The sequence below is a fragment of the Zootoca vivipara genome, chromosome 8, assembly GCF_963506605.1.
Source record: "Zootoca vivipara chromosome 8, rZooViv1.1, whole genome shotgun sequence".
NCBI classification, from domain to species: Eukaryota; Metazoa; Chordata; class Lepidosauria; order Squamata; family Lacertidae; genus Zootoca; species Zootoca vivipara.
In genome coordinates this window covers 36914897-36938920 of record NC_083283.1, presented here as the reverse complement: position 1 = coordinate 36938920, position 24024 = coordinate 36914897, and the positions used below count along the sequence as shown (strand labels likewise).

Here is a 24024-nt window from a genome sequence, read left to right as displayed (position 1 = left end):
TCCCATGCTTACTTACTTAGAAGCAAGTCCCACTTAAATTTAACAGTGGCTAAATTTAAGTGTGCTCAAGGTTTCAGCTTTTTAGGTTCACTGGGAACCGAGGGGAATCTTTTGTGCTTGGAATATAGCTCCCTTCATCCCTGGACACTGGGCATGCACATTGAGGCTGATGGGAATTTGTTCCCCATCCCTGCAGAAAGCCGAGACAGAGAATATTCACCAGACTGGTCAAATCTTTAAACCAGCACAGAAAGCCCAACTGAAAAGGGGAATGTCAGGCATGCTGCTACCCATTTACCAAACCATCTTACTTGTGCTTAAGCAACATTAGTGAGCCTTTTATAGCCAATGCAGGTGAGAGTTGTAAAATGATACTTCACACCTCACAAAAAATTGGTTACAGGCAAGAGAAGTTAACTTAATTTTCTTATCCTAACTATCATCACCCTACCACACTAATTGGAGGTAACTCCAAAAAGCTTGAGGTTTCCATATGGAAACACAGACATATGCATTCATCTGCCAGAGTTGCCTGACTTCTACTTACGATTGTTTGTTGAACTAATTGGCTGATGAAGAATTCAACGAAACAGTAGTTGCTATCCAGAAACACTGTTCAGCAGAGTTCAGAGTTGGACATCAGAATTGGACATTGCCGATTACAAAGCTTCACAGCTTGTTCTCCGCCGGGTAAAGTCTGGCACCGTGATTCATTCACTACTTTCAGAGACTTTAGTTTGTTAAGCTTTATGTTTTGAATTATTCCATAAAGTTTCACATTGTAATTGTTTTTGGCCATCGTGTTGCTTTTGATATTGCAGAGTTGCCTGACAGCAGTTGCTGTCTCTGAATTAAGTGGTTTGGGATTTTGACTCAAACATTCAGTGTTGAATATATTTAACCATCTACGTTTGCGATTCACACACGAGGCAATTCAGTGTGAGATTTTGATACATCAGCACCTGGTAAGCGATCCCTTCTTTAGCAGCACTCTGAAGTTTACCGCCTCTCGCCTGACCGTTTGTGTGCACTCCTCATAATAAGACCCTATAAAAAAGGCCTTTGAGATTTTTGCTCTAAAAACATTGCTTCCCAAACTTTCCCTTCCCATGAATTTAGGATTTTTCTTCTTCCTGTTACAGCAATTGTACCACATTGTGCTGGTTGCTGTATGATTTTTAATCATCATTTCTTATATTATATTTTAGGACAATCTGAATTTTGTGCAAGTGTTCTTCACAGACATGCCACGGATCACCGCAATGAAACTTGTGGACCAGTTTGGGAATACCTGCTCTATAAGAAAGCTGACTTTAAAAATACACAACTACTTTAAAAAGTGACTCTCATCTGCAGCATATCGAAGTTTGTATTGATGGGTTCCCCAGCACATAAATCAACCCCCTGTACATAGGTAGAGCACAATGGTGTTTCTGTACTGACTGTATCATCTGCCACAGCCATAGGTGAGGCTTGAGTGTAAAACAAACAAACAAAAGCAGGAATAGAAGATGTACTTCCTTTAATAAACAGTTTAGCCCAGGCATAGGCAACCTTGGCTCTCCAGATGTTTTGGAATGACAACTCCCATGATCCCTAGCTAACAGGGCCAGTGGTCAGGGATCATGGGAGTTGTAGTTCCAAAACATCTGGAGAGCCAAGGTTGCCTATGCCTGGTTTAGCCTAACTTTTATTTAGACTCTGGCCCATTTACAAGATGTATTTGCTAACGCTACCAACAGATACTATTAAGAACTCATATAAAGGTGAACAAGGCAGCATCAGTGCTGTATACTGTTTTTCCACAGAGAGGGGTGTGAACACATCATTCAGAGACAGTTTTTCGAGTTCATAGTGCAGTTCATTGCCTTTAAATGGTGTGAGACCTGCCAGGGCCTCCATGCCACACAATCCTGACCTTTTGATCGAGGCAGTCATGCTTACGAATACCAGTTGCTGGAAACCACAGGAGGGGAGACTGCTCTTGGGCCTAGGGCTCCTGCTTGTGGGTTCACTGCAGGCATCTGGTCAGTCGCTGTGAGAACAGGATGCTGGACTAGATGGGTCATTGGCCTGATCCAGCTGGCTCTTCTTATGCCTTATCCAGTGCTCCCCCACCCAAGTGCAGGGTTGGGTGTGCAGCAGCATCTCGTGACAGGATGCACAGCTGGCCCTGCCTCTGACATTTAGATGCTCGGTGAAACATGGTCCCATTGTGTCACACATTCAGGATGGATCTCTTGATTCCCTGCCTAGTTTTGCTATAGTTGCTACTGAGGCAGTTTTACAATAAGGGCAACCAGGGCACGGCTTTGAAAGAATTGTGTGTCCCATCTTCTGTCCCCCCCATTGCACCACTTTCCATTTGGGTTGCGAGGAGTGGCAGGATGCTTTGTACAGTAACTGCATTCTGTTTCACTTTGCTTTTCCCACAGATGATTATACTGAAAAAGGATATTTGGAATATATTTTTAACTTACTGTAGATTTCTGCTGTTGCTACTTCGAAGTAATCAATTCAGTATTAAAATATTTTTAGCTGACCAAGTTTTACAAAAAATCAAGGATATAGTAAGTATCCTAGTCTATTCATATCCTCAACGTTGCTGTCCGTCCTCACCAATCAGAATGCTGATCTTATTTGTAAACCACATATAATTTATTTGCTTGTTGCCACACTATTAACCATTGCCCAGGATGGAGGATAAACTCTTTCCCCCTTGACACCCTGTTTAAGGAGGTCTTATTTATCACAATCTCCTAAAAACTCACTCGTTCTATGCAGCTACATGGTGGTCATTCACAGCTTATGTCAAAAGACAAAATTATGGCTTTAACATTTCGGCAAAGTATAATTTTATCTGGATAATATTATATTCCAGGACTTACTATTGATCATTCTGTTGTGCTTCCATAGAATTGTGATCTTATTATTCATAGCATTGTTTTGAACTCCCTGCAATAACAATTTTGCATCATTTTCTTTCTTAAGCTGTGGAACAGATGATGTCAAACAGGCAAGCCATTGTTATTTTTGTATCTCTGAAACATTTGCATTGTTAAATGTAAGAAAATAAATTAATTAAAAAGAAACATACTTGTGGCTGTTACTTGTACATAAACAATGTAAAGTAAAAATATACCACCAACTCTTAATATTAGAAAGTACAGATAGCGACCATTTTGCACAGGTGTTTGGTTCCTAGTTCCCGCATGTGTTGGTGGAGTATGCATAAGCTTGCCCCATCCCCCTCCTGCCCTCTCTGAGGTCCAAAAGGACCCACACATTGGTGGTCAAATGTCAATTGGATGTGTGCAAAATGGTCTCTGCCTGTATGTAATGGGGCAGAGAGGAGAGTTGGTTCATAGAAGACTCAAGATAAAGTTCTTCTTCATCATGAAGCTCACTAGGTGGCTCCTGCCAACTGAACCTCACAAAGCTGGAAGACAAAATTAGATACACAAATGGTACATCAATATTACACTCTTCTGTTACCAAAATTACTGTTCTCCCCATTTCACCCATATTAAAAGTGTTAGGCCAGAAACACAAAAATACACAGGATAAATATGACTTCAGGAAATAAAAAAATTCCTTCAGTAGCACCTTAAAGACCAACTAAGTTTTTATTTTGGTATGAGCTTTCGTGTGCATGTAACCATGACTTCAGGAGTTAGATAAATCATTTATTAAGAAAAACAGTTTTTATAATTATTGCTGCTGTTTAATTTGTACATGAAAAAGTAAAGCTCATAAAGCCTTAATATATACAAATCTGTTCCAAGATTTAAGTGATTTTTATTGCAATAAAATATTAATTCACAAGCTACATACAGCAAGGACATAGCAGCAGTTCTAAAAACAGTTGTAATTAAAAATCATTCATATTCCACCATCAGTGAAATTTAGTTCAAAAATAATTTTATTTCTTACTAACAAGTCATGCTGTCTTTGATGTTTCAGGCACACACATCAAGTATTGGCATTATAGGAGTTCCACATGTCTGACTTTCAGGAGGTAAGTCAAAATTGGAATTTTTGTTGCTGTTTACTGAGATTTATTGTCTTCAATCTTTTTTCCACGACCTGTGAACGTCTCCATAAAATGGAAATACCCTATATAGTCTCCGAGAACAAGACCAACCTTTGTAGGTATTAAACTGGGGGAAAAGAAAGAAAGAACACAGGCATGATGTCAGACTTTGAGATTCTCTTCTGCTTTGGCACCATTGTTTTATTTCCTTTCCCACCTTTCCACTAGCACATAATGCTCAAGGTGTCCAACAATAAGTTTATTAAAGCAAACTAAAAACACACAGACATGCCACAGAACTGGAGAATCAAAAGGCAGGTGATTAAAAAGGCAAGCATCAATACATAACCTAGACAGGTTAATAATAACAAGACAAAACCGTCTGAACCAGATGAGCCAAAATAAGCTGAGAGACCAGAGGGCCTTCCTGTGGAAGAGCTCCACAACTAAGACATGCCCTCAGCCTTTCATGTGTGCACCAGTCTATGCAGGGCCTGAAGAACTTTCCCAACAGAGCACAGGCAGGGTGGCATGGCAGTCTCTTAAGTATCCTGGACCCCTGCCATGTAGGGCTTAATAACCAGCACATCTTAATGCCCCCTGGAAACTTAGCAGTAATCAGTGCAGGTGTTCAAGAAGGGCAACAATATGCTCTGTGAAAACCCTGGCTGCTGCATTCTCAACACATGCTGGAGACGCTTCAAAGGCATCACTGTCATGTTAATCCAATTCTGATGTAACCAAGACACATGTTACTGGGGCTAAATAAGATCGTCCCAGATTAAGGTGCAGAGAAATCACCAACCAGAGTGAGCCAAAGGCTTTCTTGGCTACGGCTGTCCCGGGCGTCCAGAAGCAGGAAAAAGAAAGGAAGCTGTACCTGTCACACATTGTGTGGCAATGTCCCTCCCTCCCTGTGAAATATGACACAAGACACAGTGAATAGGTTTTAAGTGGGTGAAAAGGCCACAACTTTATTGGTTACGGATGTTGAGCGGTATTGGCTTAGGCATTGGAACCTAACCGGCTATATCCGACTGAAACCCGTGTGTTGCAGTCTGGGAGAAATTAACCACCAGAAAGGAGCCCAGTGATGTACATCTACCGGAACACCTCCTGTGGCCACCGTTGGGGGGGTGCTATAATGCCCTGACCTCCGCAGGCTCAGGACAAAGCTACCGCCCCTGGAACCCCTTTAACGGAATTACTTCTCCAATTTCTGGGCAGATGATGATGTTATCTGCCCCCCTTCTTGTTTTATGCAAATTTCCAATGCCTAACCGCCAAACCAAGTTGTGACGAATTGCTATGAGGTACGCGAAAAACCCAGCTTGGCTAGCCCAAGTGGGAAAAGTCCTACCAGGCCCCCCGGCCAACCAAGGTGACCAACCGAAGTCCATAGCAGCGTCGGCCTAACCTGCCTAGCCTAAAGGGTGGGTGGGCAGGTGATCCGAGCGGGCTGGGAGCCAGGGAAACAGAGGCCGCGTTCCCGCCTCCGGCCTGTTTAAAAGAGGCGAAGCCCCGCCTCCCGGCCGACCCTATTGGTCAGCTGGGTCTGACAGAGGCGGGAACTCCCACCTCGCGAGGGGGCTGAGCTCTCAACCCCCATCGCGAGAGTTCGGTCGGGGCCAGCCCACAACACCACCTCTGTGGCAATGCGGAAGTGGTTTTTCTCTTCCGCAACCACACCCTCCACAAACTATAAGAACTTCCCAACTTCTCCCCCTGCTGTTTATTTTTATACAGCCCTTATTTATCATCATCTCTTTTTGCACCTTAGGACCAAAACACACATGGCATAGAAGATTAGAGCTCTTGAAATAGTATATTTTACTCAAATGCCATGCATTTAGCTCTTCACCTCCACACAACTCCCTTGATCTAGCTCCTGCCCATACATCTAATGGTCCTGTTACACCTTGTGGGAAAAGTAATAATACAGACATCTATTTCTCTCCTCCAGGTATATAAAGCAGCTATTATGAGAACTATTATGAGAAGCATAACTGTCAAAAATTAAGGACAGAAGCATATTTATTCTGTCTGCAGAGTGAGGTAATTATAATGAGGCAAAGTAATTGTACCAGGGTATTTATTCAACAGATAATTTCCTCTGCTTATGTATTTGTTTATTAATGAAAGCCTGTTTTTATGTCATAGCTCTGTTTCTAGGAGTCTATTTTATCATTTTTATGTTGGTATTTTTGTATACCACTCAGGCATTTTAAAATACTGAGTAGTTTAGAAACACTTCTAAACAAATATATAGAAAGAAATAAAGGCAGCTTCTCCTGCTCATTTCTAAAAGTTGTGTGATTTTGAAGAGACAGGAATCCTACAGGAAAGCAGGCCTTGAGACATATGTAAAAATAATGCAATAATAACAACAATACCTTTCTATTCCTTACATTTATGTCTTGATGTCAGTACCAGCATATTTTCTGGTTTCATAGAATGTGTCCTTTTATTTAAAATGCATCTCTCGATTATTTGGCATAGGAATTCGCCCCCCCCCAAAATATAGTCTGCCACCCCCAAGGTCTGGGACAGTGGACCGCCCCCTTGCTGAAAAAGTTTGCTGACCCCTGATTTAGACTGATACCAAAGCATGGGGAATGCAGGTTGTGTTAACTGCCTCTGCAACTTTGAACAAGCAAACTGATGTCTTCCACAACTACTGAGTAAAGTGTTTGGAGTCCTAATCATTTTTATATACTGTAGCTTGGCCCTGAAGTCACCCCTTCTGCCTTCTTTGGGGCCTGTGGACAAGGCATGGGAAGGTAGTTTGTCACACCAAGATTTTTAGAGTATAAATTGCCAGATGAGTTTTTGCCTTAACACCTGCCTTTCTTTCATATTTCTACTGACACTCAGGGGCGGCTTGCCCATTGGCCCTAGTGCTGCAGGGCGCCAGGGCGCTGAGGGGCGCCCCAGCAAGTGGGGGAGCTGCGTGGTGGCCTCCCTTTCCCTCCTCCTGGACGCCCACCAGCCGCGCCGCTTGGAGGAGAGAGGTAAACGAGCGGAGCAGGGGCACTAGGACCCTGTTCCGCTCTGCAGCAGAGATTTCCTTTTTTTTTAAAGAGTGGGGGTGTGTGCCCGAGGGATCTGCACCAGGGCGCCTGATGACCTTAAGATGCTACTGCTGACACTTGTTCAAAACTCCTGTTCTGAAATCAAAATCTTGTGAAAGTAAGTCATTTCCACCCATATCTGTCCCAAGTCACCTTGCTATCCCAAGCAGCTGCACCATATTGTTACAAAACTGGGGGAGGGCGGGTTCCCCCCCAAACACTGAAATTAATAAGCGTTAGGATTTTGGGTTATTTGTAATACGAGGGGAGAATATAAAGTGCGAAGGAATTCCTGGGTAGCCTGGCCAAACTAGGGCCGTTAAGAAAGTCATTGTGGGCCATTAACAAGACAATAGAACTTCTTGCCCCACGTGTGACCAGAGATTGGAGATTTGGAATAATAGAGAAATGGAAAACAAAAAAACTCTGAAAGACTTGGGAGATCCCGGCACTCATTTTGATTGCCTGCTGGCTGCTTTGCCTCTAAACACAATGCTTAGGTTACCTTATGGGAAGACCCTTTTCAATCCTTTAATATTTTAAATATTTTTATGCCCTAACAGTTCTCTTGCCTACTGCTGGGCTTCAGAGCAAGAAAGAAATGTATGGAAAATGGATGCAAAAGGAAAATGATATTCTTACCTTTTCAGTGCAACCAAAATGGCTACGCTACGCGGCATGTAGACATACACCTGATTTCGCAGAATACCAGAGACAATTCTTTCAGCTGCATAATCTGCATCTAGAATAGGCAGGAGCCGTGGCCACCTGAAGAGATAAAGTAGGTAAGAGAACTTCTCAATGGTCAGGAGTTCCCCACGGCTATCACCTGTGCCAATGAGTTTCAGATATGAAGACTGCTGCCTAGTACAGCACCATTCCAAACCCGGGGGGGGGGTCATTTATTCTTTCTTCAATATGATTTCCCCTCATTACTTTTAAAGGGCATTTTTTTTCAGTGCAAGTATTTGAGAAGACCTGTCATCTGAAGACCTCTATCATTTGGAGTGAGGGTTGAGACTGTATACAGGTGGAGAAAAACCATATCCTCATAAAAGAGAGTGGGAGACCCTTGATGTATATAGCTCCTTCTTAATCACTCCTCAGTAGCCAAGTTGATCTGTCCTCCTATCTGATGGGGTTGTTATGAAACATCAGGTCAGCCCACAAAAAACCCACAACTTGACCAGGAGGCCAGTCTATCTGGGATCTGGGTTTGTACATGATGTTGGGCTATAGAGATAGGAAAGGGATCTTGTGGGTGCTCCATCCACCTCACTGCTCAACCAGCTTCAGGAGTGAGCTGGTGGAGACAGTATGGTGTTAAAGAATCCCAGGACATGAGTCCTGGGTCTCATCAATATCCATGCCGAGTACCCTTTGCCAGGGTCCACTCAGGACTTCATGGCTGCTATGACCATCAGGTCAACAGTTTGACAGCTGACACATACTGCAGGTCATACCCTAGATCTGGTATTTGCTACAGAGGATACTGGGGAAAAAACTAGTGATTGTGTGAGGGTGGGGGGGGGGAGGGGGAGAGATCATCACGCTGCCGTCATGAAGAGATCATTCTGTGGTGAAGTTTGGATTGCCTGTGATTGATCCTCACTGTAGAGGAGAGGGGAACAGTTAGATTGGCCCACCTCCGGAGACAGGAGGATCTTCTAGGCAGCAATTATTTAGATATAGAATCATAGGAGTCTAAAGTTGGAAGGGACTGCAAGTGTCATCTAGTTCAACCCCCTGCAATGCAGGAATTTTTTTGCCCAACGTGGGCCTCAAACTCATGATCCTGAGACTAAGAGTCTCATGCTCTATCAATAGAGCTATCCCTCTTGTTTAAATAGTTTAAATGGTTTTAAATACAGTCATACCTTGGTTTTTGAACAGCTTAGTTCTTGAAGGTTTTGGCTCCCTAGTGCCGCAAACCCGGAAGTGACTGTTCTGGTATGCGAACTATTTTTGGAAGCCGAACGTCTGACGGGGCTACCGTCGCTTCCGATTGGCTGCAGGAGCTTCCTGCAGCCAATCAGAAGCCGCACTTTGGTTTCTGAACGTTTTGGAAGTCGAACGGACTTCTGGAACGGATTCCGTTTGACTTCCAAGGTACGACTGTAGTATACTTTTATATTGCATATTGTTTATATTATTTTATTGTTTTGCTGTGTGAGCTACCCTGGAAGGTAGGGTTGGATAGAAACTTAATAAATAAATAAAATGCCATCCTCAACAGTTATCCGTCATATACAGAGTGACACAATAGGTACCGCTTCTCTCAGCACATATATGCTATTATGGGGAACTTGCTGCTTAATTTATGTATATCATGCAGATTTGAGCATACAGGAACCTAGGAAGCAGCCTTATAATAGGGCAGATTATTCGGGGGGGGGGCCCTTGGCTCTCCAAGGCCTTAGGTTGTTTCAATCAACTTTCACTATTTCAGCATTTTTGTTTTACAATAATTTTAACATTATATAAATATATATATATATATATATATATATGTCAACAAATATATAAACAGTTAACTCACTTGGTTTGACAGCCATCAAACATTCCCGTGTTTATGAAAAATGGACAGACAATGGTGGATTTAATACCAGTCTTTCTCAATGCCACTATCTCTAAACCTAGAGACTCAGCGAAGCCAACTGCTGCAAATTTACTTGCACAGTAATCTGTGGAATGAGAGGAAAGATCTAGAAACATTGCAGCAGGACAACATCTGGATAAAGCAGAGTATTAAAGATGGGACCCTTGGTGACATGGCCTACATGCAAAAGAGCTGGCAATCCTGGTTTAATAGTTTCAACAGTCTCATGCAATTATAGGTGGTATTTTTTTTTTAACTGATTAGAATGTTGAATGAACTCAGAACAACTCTATGAGGATGGATACAGCAACAGAGATTGACTAACTCAGTGACACATTATCAGCTTCATGGCGAAGTAAGGATATGAATCCAGGGCTCCTTGGTCTGTCTCCACTACAATTACTTTCTACAGAACTAGGACTAACACAGAGATTACTGGGAGTGAATTTGAAAATTATGAATGCATTGAAAGCCGCCTGTGCTGTTGATTGGCTCTTCACTTGCATGTACACCATTTTCTCTATACAAGATCCTTTTCTGCACAAACATCTATGGCCCAATGCACAAGTGACAACACAGGTGCTGGCAATGTTCTAACATTTCTCCACAATCATCATTCAAAAGCTTCTAGCTCTCTTCAGACTGCAAGCACATTCCTCAGTTATTCACTGCAGCGTTGTCGATGCATGCATTTACACCGGGGTTAGGGGAAACTGTGGCCCATCTGATGTTGCTGGACTGCAGCTTCCCATCATTCTTGACCAGGCACCCCCAAACTGCGGCCCTCCAGATGTTTTGGCCTACAACTCCCATGATCCCTAGCTAACAGGACCAGTGGTCAGGGATGATGGGAATTGAAGTCCAAAACATCTGGAGGGCTGAAGTTTGGGGATGCCTGTTCTTGACCATTGGCTATGCTGGGTGGGCAGATGGGAGCTAACATCAGGAGAGCAACACGTTCCCCATCCTCTGTGTTACACTCTGCGTTGTACTTTTTTGGTAAAGTATTTACTTTGTTGGTTCCCCCCTCCCAGTTAACTTCTATACCTGCCAAAGCTACCCATCATAGCTTAACGCTAACATATGACAATAAATCTGAAAACTCAGTGTTCAGAGGTCTATCTGCACCTATAACCTGGCATGCTAGCCTCAATAGCAATATTTAATGAAACTGCTTCTGCCACCAACTTCTCTGTACCTACAATCTAATCTATCATTACTGGGGCCATCTATAAAAGCAGCTCATTCTTGGCTCTCCCCAGTTGCTTCCATATAGCTGTTTGAGCTGTATTTCTACATCAGAGAAGCCCCTGTTTATTCACCTGTTGGACCACGTGTCTAAAATAGATGAAAGGATCTGTGGTTTGTGCCTTTAGTTTGTTCATCAGTACATCTGATGTGTACTAACCTGCCAGTCCAGTGACGCCAACTAAGCCAGCTGCACTTGCAATAGTTACGACATGTCCATGATTAGAAGCTACCATGGCTGGAAGAAATGCTTTGACAGTCTAGAGAACAAACCAACAAAGATAACCAATCATACGATAACAAATAAATATGCAAGGATGCATGTGCTAGCATAGTGAGCAAGCTCCCTCTAACCATTTCACCCCAGCCAGGACCTTCCTGGGTGATCTTAGGCACAGGACTTCTGCTGTTGCTACTTTAGCATCAGTTAGTACAACTTGTTATTTACCTGAGGCTTCTACAATCAGCTTTTCACTCAGGAGTCCCAGGGTGATAAAATTGACAACAAATCACAAACAAAACAGGTAGCAAAAGCAATAAATCATCCATGCAGTGAGTTTTTACCAGCCATCTTATTGAAAATTATCGACAGATAATTGCACGCCAGAGGGGAGGCTATTCCTCTAGGCTGTACAGGGTCGATGTTTATAGAAATAGCATTTATGTGGGAAAAGGCAAGATGCGTCTACTCTCTTCATCATCATAGTAGTGGTTTACAATTCACAGTAATACATTACAAAAACCAAGCACAAGTAAGTACAGCAAACTTATGCTACTTTCATACAAGCACAGCTTCGCAAGGGTAGGGATTTTTTTTTTTAAAGGAGCGCGTGGGAAACCCACTGTTCCCCACTATCCATTTATTTGTTCCCCCCACCCGGTGGATTTTCCTTGCTTACTGGGCTTTCAGAAGGCAGCACAAAGCCTCTGGCAGTGTCACACCTCATCCCCAAAGCCTGGTAAGTGAGGCACCAGTGTACAGAGAATGAGGCGTGAAGGCTCTAGGATGCTCCCAAAGTCCTCACACCTCCAGAGATGGCTGATTATGTGGTTTTGGCTGTGCACACCTGGGACTTATCCCTTACTTAACTTTGGCAGGCTCACTATCTTATTTCAACACTGTAACTCATCTTCTAATGCTCAGCAGAAGACTACCATAGAATTGGAAGCTTACCTTCCTTATGGCCAACCCTGTTGACATTTGAACAACAAGCCATACATTTTGTAATCCAATCTTTAAAATGTGGAGTTTTAGTAGTTCATTAGTTTTTGGCAGTGACAGTCTTTGCTACTGTTCAGTTTCATTACCTTTACAGTCAAACCTCACTTTACGCCTACCTCAGTGAGGGACCTCTTCGGCGAGCAACCACTGCGGACCTGGAAGTGTTTACATCCGGGTTCCGAGGCATTGGATGCGCAGACATGATCTGCGCAGTGCATGCATGCGCAGAAGTGTTCTATTGGCGCTTCGCGCACGTGCAGAAGCATGCCTTCGGAGAGCGACCACCTCCGCAGAACAGATTGCGGTCGCAAACCAAGGTACCACTGTATTAGATTAACTATTTCTCTTTTTTCCCAATCTAAGAAGCTAAAGTTTATTTGTTATTTCATGCTCAGAAATACCACCTAGTTTAGTCTATGGATTGCACACCTGCAAGAAATTTTTCTTCTTCAGAAGTTTCACATCTAAACTACAGACTTACCATTTAATCAAAACAAAAAAACTTGCTAGTAGCACTAGTTGCCTGGTTTTTTTTTTTTTACAGACTATTCTGCTGAAAAACTTACCATTAGCCCCATTTCTAATTATAGCAAGTGGATACATAAATACAGATTTTATACAGAACTCTCCTTTTTTATTTCTACTATTATTTGCAAACACAAAACATTTTTCAGACGAGTCTCAGACAACATCATGTTGAAGTGCATCACTCCTCTACATGCATCTTACATCCATTTTCCATTGCTCACCAATCCTACTGGGCCTTTTAAGCACTTGTTTGCACCACCGAAATCAGAACTTCTTCCGGTTTCCAATAAAAAATCAATAACATCATACCCCCAGAACAAATTTCAACTTCTGATTTCTTCTGTAGTTAAGACAGAAGCAAAGTGTGAAAATGGGCAGACATTCTAGGCATGGGGTACATGGTTTGAAAACTGGTGTTAAAAGTTACAGTAAAAACACAAGACCAAAACAACATTCTCTAAATTGTTGTGCTAGAGGGAGCCAGTGCAAGGATTTCTGCTGGCAACCTAGGTCTTCTCATCTCCCTGTGTGTACCCCACATCCCTTCCCATATCTGCTCCAGAGGGCTGGGAGAACCCTCAGAACAGCATGCAGAGAGAAGGCAGTATACTGCTGAGCAAGCAGAAATGGAACAATATCTTTAGTGCTATGCTGAATATAGCCCTCAGTCCTGAAAAGCAAATGCCCCACGGTGCAGGGAATGTAAACAGTCACCCTGTCTGATCAGGTTGGAGGTCTACAGGTGCTCCCAGGCCTCAATGATATGCACTACTGTACCCTTTAGGCCTGGCTGCTAATTGGGGCTGACCTCAAGAGAATCGGAAGCTTCAGCTAATGCAGAATGGTACACTTCATCTACGGTTAGACAACCAGTTTTGTGGCAACTATGCTGATTAGAGAGCCAGAGTAGTGTCGTAGCTGTGGGCTAAGTTCTGGGAGACCAGGGTTCAATTCCCCGCACAGCCATGATGCTTACTGGGAGACCTCAGGCCAGGCATTGTCTCTCTGCCTAACTTACCTCACAGGGGTTTGCAAGGATAAACTGCTGATGGCGGGGTGAGAACCACCACCCCAAGATATGGAGAAAAAGAAGGGGGTTAGTCCAATAAGATGTCTATTTCCTGTCCAAGAAGGTTTATTGCAAAAATGAAAAATTAGTGACAAGGCTTTCAAGAACCAGGATTCCTTTGGCATCCTAAAACCAAACATTCCCTGCCCCTGTGTATTTTCATAGGCTTGAGTTTACTTCAGATGAAGGTTATCTTTCAGACCAGATCACTGATTTTCAAAAAGCCATTTATTATGTAGGTTTCACTATGAACACAGTTCTTCAGCATTCAAGACCCTTCATTTAAGATTCCAAGAACAGCCCCATTGGTTATACCTTTATTCATTATTTTAAAATAAATGTTTAAAAGGATGGGTTGAGGGTGGGGAATGCTGCATTCAAATTATAACACTTCCAAACGTCCAACTAATTATACAAACTAGGACTGCAATACTGTGCACACACTTTCATGGGACAAAGTTCCATTGAATTTAGTGTGGCCTACTTCTGCATAAAAGGGTCGTGGGTGGCGCTGTGGGTTAAACCACAGAGCCGCCCTAGGGCTTGCCGATCAGAGGTCGGCGGTTTGAATCCCTGCGATGGGGTGAGCTCCCATTGCTCGGTCCCAGCTCCTGCCAACGTAGCATTTCGAAAGCATGTCAAAGTGCAAGCGGGAAGGTAAACAGAGTTTCCTTGTGCTGCTCTGGTTCGCCAGAAGCGGATTTGTCATGCTGGCCACATGACCTGGAAGCTGTACGCCGGCTCCCTTGGCCAATAACACGAGATGAGCGCCACATCCCCAGAGTCGGTCATGACTGGACCTAATGGTCAGGGGTCCCTTTACCTTTACTTCTGCATAAACAATCAGGCTGCAGTGCACCCTGAGCATGTGCATGCTCTCCTGCCAATAATCTAACTGTTACATGTCTGATGGCAAGCTAGATGATCTTACAGTCAGTTTCAAAATGCTTGTTCATTCTACAAGAGGTTTTACACAGTGCTAGAAATCCTATCAAGGAGAAAGAGAGATGTAATACAACCTGGCTCTGATTCAAGTCTTACATTTGTTTTAGCTCGCATTTCACAGGCAATGGTTTGAAATCCAAGGATTAAAAAGGCTCAGTTAAGTCTGACCTGTGACTCACAGATCAAAAAAACAAAATCAAATGTTGCCTGCACAAGCCTGAACACCCGGCTCTCCTTTTGGTTTTAAACTTTTGAGGGAAAAGGCACACTATGAAAGAGTAAATAGAAAATCACTGTTTCCTTTTCCCAGAAGAGTTGGAGAAGGAGGCATGTCCCCTTCTCCACTGAGCTCTGCCACTTCCAGGGAGGCAGCCATGCAAGAAAGAAGGGAGCCATGGCGCAGCCCAGAGAAAAAGAACAAGCAGCTGCCTTCACCTGCTCTCTAATCCGTCCTCTTTCAGTGTCAAGGCATAGGGAGTCAGCGCTGGAAAGATTAGGCACACCCTCCTCTCACTTGCTCACCTGAGCACAGCAGCACCGCCTAGTAAGGGGTCATGTGGGAAGATGGGGGAGGATACTCCTTGCTTCTCTCTCAGCTGCAAAGAATAGGCAAGTGAATGATCGCCACTGCCTCTGGTCACTCTCTTGGCCTCTTTCTCTGAAAGGCTCCACCCGTCCCCTTTCCCCTTCTTGGGGCAGTATAGTGATAAGCCCACTGGGACCACCCAGAGGGCGAGAGCAAGCAAAAGGCAGTCCTGGTTGCTCTTCTAAGGAACTTCTACTTGTCCACCTGAGGCTGCCACTTGGCTACTTTTCCTTCAACGTTCTTTCAAATTACACAGGGCAGCATCAAGCTTTTTTAAATAAATGTGCACTTTGATCCTGAATCCCTGCTTGGTAAAGATTTGCACACTCCCAAGTGTGCTTGGCTTCCTGCATCTCCAGACCTTTAAACTCTGTGCCAATAAGTAAAAGCCTACGCAAGCAAGCCTTATCAGTTCATCCACTTGTCTGAGGAAGAGGTGGATGCTTGCCAGAGCAAAGAGGGGCTGTTGCTATGGCATCCTTCTCAAGTGCTTCTGTGGGCAACTGCAGTTTATACTGACATCCAATCATGTTTTATTTCCCTTCCACCTAGTTCTTCATTGTCGTGAACAACTGTTCATGTGTAAGCCTGACCACCTTACTGCTCATTCCCTACTCCATTAACCAATAAGCTAAATAGTACTGGTCTGCTCTATATATTAGAGCTTAGCTCCTTCCAGTGAGAAAAAGAAGCTGTCCATTTATTCCTATTCTCAGCTACCTGTTCTTTAAACTCACGTTTTCAACCCAAAATGATTGGTCAGTGACCAGCAAAGCATGACAAGTGCTAGACAAAAACAATAGAATATTTAACTGACATAACTGGGTTTTCTATTGAAACTGTGACTCAGTTTACTCCAGAGCCTTGGTCAAGGGACTTAGTCATTTGGTTTTTTTGGAAGTCTAAATCACCCATACTTTTATTTATTTATTTAAATGAGGCAGCACTTCCCTTTGTCAAGGCCATGTTTACCCTCATGTAAGATGCGTTTAAACATTACTAACTTTAATCATATTTACTACCAGTTACTTGGGACAGAAGTTAGGCTGTCAGATGTGCACTGACATCCCATCGATGCAGCTACTCTCCAAATCTTTGTAAGGAGATGGGATTTAATCATGGTGCTTTTCTCCCTCTGAACTCACAGATTTAATTTACAAATAAAATGTCTTCTAGCTCAGGTGATTTGTTAAACTAGATGGACTACTGCTCATGTCAAGCTTGCAGGCATTTGGTTGGCCACTGAGAAAAGGATGCTGGACTAAAGGGGTCCTTGGCCTGATCCAGCAGGCCTGTATTACATAGGACAGCGCTCAGCTTACATTATTATAAACCTGGATGGAGCATCTGTTAACACAACTGAAAGCCTACATTTTACGAATCAAAGCCCAATCCAAGTTCAAATATACTTTCATAGTTAAATCACAAATTTTAATTCACAAATGCTATTACCCAGAAGTGTGCCATTGTGTTCACTTCCATAGACTTCTGTATCATTGCATCTGGAGAGTCCAAGAATTTCTTTCCCGTCACAATGCCAGCATTGTTAATCAGGATGCTAACATCACCGACTTCTTTTTTCACCTAGGACAACAACATCTTATCAGAGTATGTTTCAAACTATGACAAATTTTAATAGTTAAAAAGAGAGAACCAATGTCTGTAAATGACTCTGCATATAAAGGGATTTGCATGATTCTTCACTTGGTTTAACAGTTTTTGTAACAAAGCCTCAGTGTTCTCGGGCTGGTTTTTCTAAACCATTTTTACATGCCAGTTCTTTTAACATATTGTTTTAAAAAAACAAACCAGAAACAAATGCTTCTTACAATTAAAAACTCCTACCCCTTCAGAATTAGAAGCACTATAGCTCCTTTATGTTATGGTATAAAACTGTCTTACCATTTTTCAGGTAAATATTTTGCAAAATGAAGCTAGATTTTGGGTCACTGCAAGAACTGGTATTGGGCAGTGGTTTGAACTAGAGGTGGATGTTGAAGCCACACCCCCTTCCTCTTTTCTCTAGTAGGTCATCCTCTGACTTCATAGATCCCAAGAAAGAGAAAGCAGGAGATTGAGAGAGGAAAGAAGGGTCCATTGAAAATATATTCGCAGCTATCATTTCTCCACTTTAAATTGTACCCTCAAACCACTTGGATAGACTTTCAGAGTGACAATGGATTCTACATCTAAAAGGATTCTTTCAGAGTTAACATAAGCAAAGCAAAGATGACAATTTTCATGACTGCAGCTTCAAGAGACATCACTTAGGGAGGACATGGGCTTTGCATGGAGAAGGTCCCACACTTTTATTTATTGCACAATGTCTAGACTGCCTTCCTGGGCATAATAATAATTAATAATAATAATTAATAATAATAATAATAATAATAATTTATTATTTATACCCCACCCATCTGGCTGGGCTTCCCCTGCCACTCTGGGCGGCTTCCAACAAACATTAAAATACATCAAATACCACAAATTAAAAACTTCCCTAAACAGGGCTGCCTTTAGGTATTTTCTAAATGTCAGGTAGTTGTTTATCTCTCTGACCTCTAATGGGAGGGTGTTCCACAGGGCGGGTGCCAATACCGAGAAGGCCCTCTGCCTGGTTCCCTGTAGCTTTGCTTCTCGCAGTGAGGGAACCACCAACCCTCGGCGCTGGACCTCAGTGTCCGGGCAGAACGATGGGGGTGGAGATGCTCCTTCAGGTATACTGGACCGAGGCTGTTTAGGGCTTTAAAGGTCAGCACCAACACTTTGAATTGTGTTCGGAAACGTACTGGGAGCCAATGTAGGTCTTTCAATCTCTTTGTCTAGGCCATGTACAAGGTTCAACTCTAAACAGGCAACACAATTTTTATCTCCCTTTTAAATATTGGTGAATGGAACAGGGCCCCATATAGTTTGTGCCTATGTATATAGAACTGCACTGTAAAATTGTCAGTCCTTGATGCCTCCACTGAGAGGTTCAGGTAGCTTGTGAAGCAACATACTTCTACTGGAGATTAAAAAGATGCTCTCAGATTAGACACCAGGATACCAGACTTGGCCCTGTGCAAACATATGCAAATCACAGAAATTGATGTGAGCAACTTTCTCAGTTGTACATTTGATTATTCATCAGGGTGTGTGAAATAAAAAACAATCCTATTAGCATTCTTGAAAAAGCAACAATCCAATCTCTCCCACACATTCATTGAAAAGCTCTCTCTCTCTCTCTCCACCTGTAAATGCCTGTTTATGTGTTTCTATGTAATCCCCAGATGGGGCAATGACCTCCCAATGGAATGATGCTAATCAGTGTGGTTAATAGTTCTAAACATGAAGCAGTCATGGAACTGGAAAAACAATAATTCACCCTATGGATGTAGAATATCCACAACAAATGTAATAGAAGCCTTGAGTTGCCTGTGGTGAGAGAAGGTGTCATATATATATATCTATATATATATCTATATATATATGGGCAACTCCTATACCAAACGGGTGATTATTACACCCAAGAGATCAAAGCATTGGTCGCATTATGTCTTAAAAAAACCAACAACAGCCAAATATAATTCTGAATGAAGCTATGTTTGTTCTGGTTTGCCTTCCATAACCTTAAGTAAGAATAAACCAAAGGGTATCAGGTTGATATGGTGGCTTCATACAAATGCAGCTAAGCACAGTGAAGCTGTGTTCATGGTTGTATCTTGCAACACATGAACATGCTGCAAGAGCATATGTGAAAATGAGTAGATAAAATGTTATGCAATATAAAAGTCCATTTGCAAAACATAGTTACCTGATCTGCTACTTGATAGACCTCCTGCCTTTTGCTACAGTCACAACTGTAGTTGTGCACTCTCACAGCTCCATTTTTCCTTGCCAGTCTGGCTGTCTCTTTGTTGCCTTCTACATTGATATCCCAGAGTACCAACGTAGCTCCAAGGCGAGCAAATTTCAGAGCCATCAGCCTTCCGATTCCGCTTCCAGCTCCCGTGATAAGCACTATTTCACCAGTCACATTCTTCTTCCGCACAGGGATGAATAATAAGACGAAAGACTCCAGTGTAAAATATACTGTCAGTCCAATGGCTCTGAGTGTTTCCAGGAAGAAGTTCATCTTGGACAATATATATATATATATCAAACTACCTGTTCAATAATTAAAAAGATGAGTTAGATTCAACTACCGTGAATAAATGTCATGTTTTTGAGTGTGTGCTGTCTAGGAAAGCTGGAAAAGAAGTAAATTGAAACATTCATGATTATCAGGAATACAACACGATAGCATCATCTATCAAAATACACTAGGCAGGATAAACATTGCACAATTCATATGATTTTGGCATCTATATTTTGGGTTCCTATTGAATGGATGGGGGACTTGTGAACTCCTAGATGTTGTTGGACTACAACATTCATCATCCCTGATCATTAGGCATGCTGGCTGGAGCTAATGGGAGTTGGGAATCCCTTGACACTCCAGATGTTGCTGGACTCCAACTGATCCCCTGTTGGATAAGCTGGTATATGCCTTCGAACGCTCACATACGTTCTAAGCAAATGAAGCAGGCAGCATTTTACGTCCCCACAGTCAATGTGTTTTGAATAAAGGTAGCAATCATTTAGATAAAATGAAAACATTGGCCTGGCTCTTGAGGCTGAAGGAGCTGTGAGGGCAAGATAAGTAGTAGTTCTGGGAGGCAAGGAATCTGAAATACAATGTGGACCAAGAAAGAAGGCAGCCAGCTGTTCTCCTGGAATACAAATGTAGGAAAAGAGTGCATAAAGTAAAGAGGGACCTAAGGAAAAGAGAGGAAACTGAGGAAATCAGCACACTGTGCAATGGGGTGGGGTGGACTCACACAGAACCACAGGAGCAGAAGTTTTTGTTCGCAGGAACAGCAGAAGGCAGGACAGAAGTGAGTGTGATGAACAGCAAATATTGCTTGAAGAGGTAGCAATGTCAGCAACCAATACTTTCCCCAGCACAGAAAAGTAGAGAAAAGCCGAAGCTGCTGTTTTCCTGACTGTCATGCAGTTTTTAAAAGCTTGGGAAAAGAGATGTGGTAGCCCTAGGTTCCAGGAACACAGAGAGTTGTGATCTGAGGGAAGGACAGCCATCATTTAAAGGAAGAGTTGATGGAGTGATGCTTAGGGTGGCATACAAGCCATGTTGAACTACAACTGTTCTTAATAAGAACTGCATTGCAAACTGCACAAACACAAGATCTAATAAACTCCTAAGTGGCAGAGAGCCTGTGCCTTCAGTTTTTAACACAGCTAATTTCTAGCCCTTATGACTGCAGGGTGGGGCCCACATAAGGATTTGAGCAACACAGATCAAAGAACCCAAAAAGGATTCAAGCATGGGTGTAGCCAAGGGGGGGCAGCTGCCCCCCCTAGACCAAGTAAAACAATAGAAATACTTAACTAACTTACCAATCACTTAAGTTCTGCACCCCCCCAAACACAAGTCCTGCCCTTCCCAACAAAAATCCTGGCTACACCCATGGATCCAAGTGAAACTTCCCACCACAAAGCATCTCCGGAAGGACAACAGAATAATGTTCATTAATATATCTTTTGATAACTGACTATGAACAGATTAGCACCTCAGCAGCTCTAGTTTTTGATCCAGTCTTCTTTCATTACAGTGGACCCTCGGGTTACGTACCTCTCTGGATACGTAATCTTCGGGTTGCGAAAGCGGCAAACCTGGAAGTATTTTTCCAGGTTTCGCTGCTCATGCATGCGCAGAAGTACTCTGCACGCCACATGTGTTCGCAGAAGCAGTGTCTCTGGTTATGGATTTTTCGGGGTGCGCATGGACCCCCAGATGGAATTAAATCCGTATTCAGAGGGTCCACTGTATGTTCTTTCATTCTTTCACTTAATTATATTTAGATTAGCTTGCGAGATGTTGTTGTTGTTTAGTCGTTTAGTCGTGTCCGACTCTTCGTGACCCCATGGACCATAGCACGCCAGGCACTCCTGTCTTCCACTGCCTCCCGCAGTTTGGTCAAACTCATGTTCGTAGCTTCGAGAACACTGTCCAACCATCTTGTCCTCTGTCGTCCCCTTCTCCTAGTCGTCCCCTTCTTTCCCAACATCAGGGTCTTTTCCAGGGAGTCTTCTCCTCATGAGGTGGCCAAAGTATTGGAGCCTCAGCTTCACGATCTGTCCTTCCAGGGAGCACTCAGGGCTGATTTCCTTAAGAATGGATAGGTTTGATCTTCTTGCAGTCCATGGGACTCTCAAGAGTCTCCTTCAGCACCCCAATTCAAAAGCATCAATTCTTCGGTGATCAGCCTTCTTTATGGTCCAGCTCTCACTTCCATACATCACTACTGGGAAAACCATAGCTTTAACTATACGGACCTTTGTAGGCAAGGTGATGTCTCTGCTTTTTAAGATGCTGTCTAGGTTTGTCATTGCTTTTCTCCCAAGAAGCAGGCGTCTTTTAATTTCGTGACTGCTGTCACAGCAGACAGCTGACAGCTTGCGAGATATGCCCAACCAAAGGGTCATGCATCTTGGCCTCAATTCAATGTGTGCTCATGTAGCCCTGAATACATCTACTACCCACAAATTAAAATGTAGCCCTGAATACATCTACTACCCATAAATTAAAAGTGCTTCCAAGCTGCCTAAATGTTTACTGATATACTGCCTGCTGTCTCAATTATTATCAGAACATTCTCACTTTTCCTCAGACTGAAAAACGGCTTTTCAAGTTCTGCTACTTTTAGAGACAGAGTAGACAAAGGCGCGGGTGTGTTTTAAATAAAACCATTTGAATCTTTGCAATCTACCACCGTGTATAAATCATGGGTGTTATTTGGTTTCCTACTCATGCTTTCTGGAGGGACTGACTTGGTTCAATCCAGTCAAAATTATGTACTTTTGATGAACTCAAGAAACTTGAGCAAGTGCAATCGTACACATAGTTTTTTGGGTGTGAGGTCTTAGTAGACTCTTTTGGTCATTGTTGCTGTCTACAATATGCCAAAAGCTGAGAAACAAACACTGCATGATACAGCTTCCAGCTACCCACAGCCTGCTTCCCTTTCAGGACATACACATTACCACTACTGTATCTGCATATGTAATTTCCCCCCCTCCACATTAAAATAAGAAATTGCTACACAACTGAAGTCAAAGGAACCGACAAAGTATTGCACTTTAACCATATCCCAGCCAAGAAAAGCCTACCTTTGCACAAATAACCTTTTGCCTCTTTGGGCTGAGCCAGGAATAGATAAACTGTACCTCGTAAAAAACAATTTCCCAAGGGTTGAACAATCCCTTGCTAGAATCATCTTAGCATTATGCTTGTGTAATGTGGACCACTTATAAACACCATCTCCAACTCTTCGAAAGATTCCAGCAACTGTGTCTCCGAAAATTTTTACATATCACTTGGGAAGACAGGCGAATTAATACCAGTGTACTGGAAGAAGCAAAGATCACCAGTGTTGAAGCAATGATTCTTCAACATCAACTTCCTTGGACTGGTTATGTGCGGATGCCTGATGATCGTCTTCCAAAGCAACTACTCTATTCCAAACTTAAAAATGGAAAGCATAATGCTGGTGGTCAACAAAAGAGGTTTTAAGACTGTCTTAAGGCAAGTTTTAAAAAATTAGTATAAACACCAGAAACACTTGCCTGTGAGCGCTCCAATTGGAGAACAGCCTTTACCAAAGGTGTGGCTTTGAAGACACTCGAAGTCCGGACGCAAGGAAGAAACGTGCTAAGAGGAAGGCACGCTTGGGAAATCCACACCGTGATCAACTCCCACCCAGAAACCAATGTCCCCACTGTGGAACCGTGTTTATGGAAGACAATCTTACTCGGCTACGAGTGATCCCCAAAGAAGAAGAAAGATGATAGCGACGTTAGGAAACGTCGACTTTGACGTTTGCTCTAGAATTCAGCCCCACGGAGGTGCTCGCGACTAGCTGCCATGCAAGTCGGTTTGCATCCTACGGAGGAGTTCCCCCGCTGCCACCCTTTCTGGAACCGCAGCGACGCCAAGACCCGTTTTGCCACCATTTCGGCCGAGCGCAGGAGCGCTTCTGGGACGAGGAAGCGGTGACGTCAAGAGAGCCGGCGCTTCCAAGAGCTGCCGGACCGCCGTCCAAGTCCCCGGCCTACAGCGCGCACTGAAGCCCAGCAGGGGGACCCTCGTCCGAGCGTCGCATTTCCCCAGCCACCCCTTTGCGGTCCCGGACTGAAGTCAACTAGAAAGGACCCCGAGGCGGCGCTCCTCCCTGCCGCTTGCCACCAAATGCGTCTCGGGGCCAAGCTCTGCCGGTTCTCCCTCCCTCCCTCCCAGCCAGGCAGGCAGCCGCCCGAGCCGCGCCTGCCTGAAGCCTCCCGCCTTACCGCAGGCGACGCTCCTCCGGCTGCGCAGACGACCTAGCCACCCAACAAGCCGCAGTCCCGAGCTATAAAGTACAGTACTTGGCCAGCGCACGCGCCCCGGGAAGGTCCCACCCACTCCCCCGCTGCTGCTCCCGTCTCCTCCCCTCCGGCAAGGGCCGCGGTTGTTAAAGAGGCAGCGATTTCCTGGACTGTGTGGGCCGATGAAGCCTCCGCCTCCGCCCTCCTTAGTCGGGTGCGGGCGAATCTCAGCTGCCTCCGAGGGAGCCAGGAGAGCCGGCGCGACTACTGTTCCTCCTCCCTACACATTGGCTACAAAACTTCTCCCGTATTTTGTCACT

At 43.6% G+C, this 24024-nt stretch overlaps 1 protein-coding gene across 2 annotated transcripts; it reads right to left on the bottom strand.

Moving 5' to 3' along the window:
• Positions 1 to 1650: 1650 nt before the first annotated feature.
• Positions 1651 to 23786, bottom strand: SDR16C5 (short chain dehydrogenase/reductase family 16C member 5). Of its 2 annotated transcripts, none has more exons than XM_060277790.1 (7): positions 22963 to 23591; positions 19095 to 19443; positions 16754 to 16885; positions 11112 to 11211; positions 9644 to 9788; positions 7747 to 7872; positions 1651 to 4160 (listed from the first exon to the last, which is right to left on the bottom strand). In XM_060277790.1, the coding sequence occupies exons 2-7, from the start codon at positions 19413 to 19415 to the stop codon at positions 4049 to 4051; spliced, it is 936 nt and encodes a 311-aa protein (XP_060133773.1). In that variant the 5' UTR covers positions 19416 to 19443; positions 22963 to 23591; the 3' UTR covers positions 1651 to 4048. The 2 variants fall into 2 exon arrangements, with proteins under 2 accessions (XP_060133773.1, XP_034981311.1); XM_035125420.2 differs by lacking the exon at positions 22963 to 23591 and adding an exon at positions 23687 to 23786 and having other exon boundaries at positions 1652 to 4160; positions 19095 to 19447.
• Between the last annotated feature and the right edge of the window lie 238 nt (positions 23787 to 24024).

What these genes read in the sequence shown, in the direction of transcription:
- SDR16C5 (XM_035125420.2), bottom strand. Translation starts at nt 19,415, where the DNA reads ATGAACTTCTTCCTGGAAACACTCAGAGCCATTGGACTGACAGTATAT. An exon ending in TGGCGTCACTGGACTGGCAG is followed by an intron (nt 9,789 to 11,111) that starts GTTAGTACACAT and finishes CTCATTCCACAG; the next exon opens with ATTACTGTGCAAGTAAATTT. An exon ending in TTTGATGGCTGTCAAACCAA is followed by an intron (nt 7,873 to 9,643) that starts GTGAGTTAACTG and finishes TTATCTCTTCAG; the next exon opens with GTGGCCACGGCTCCTGCCTA.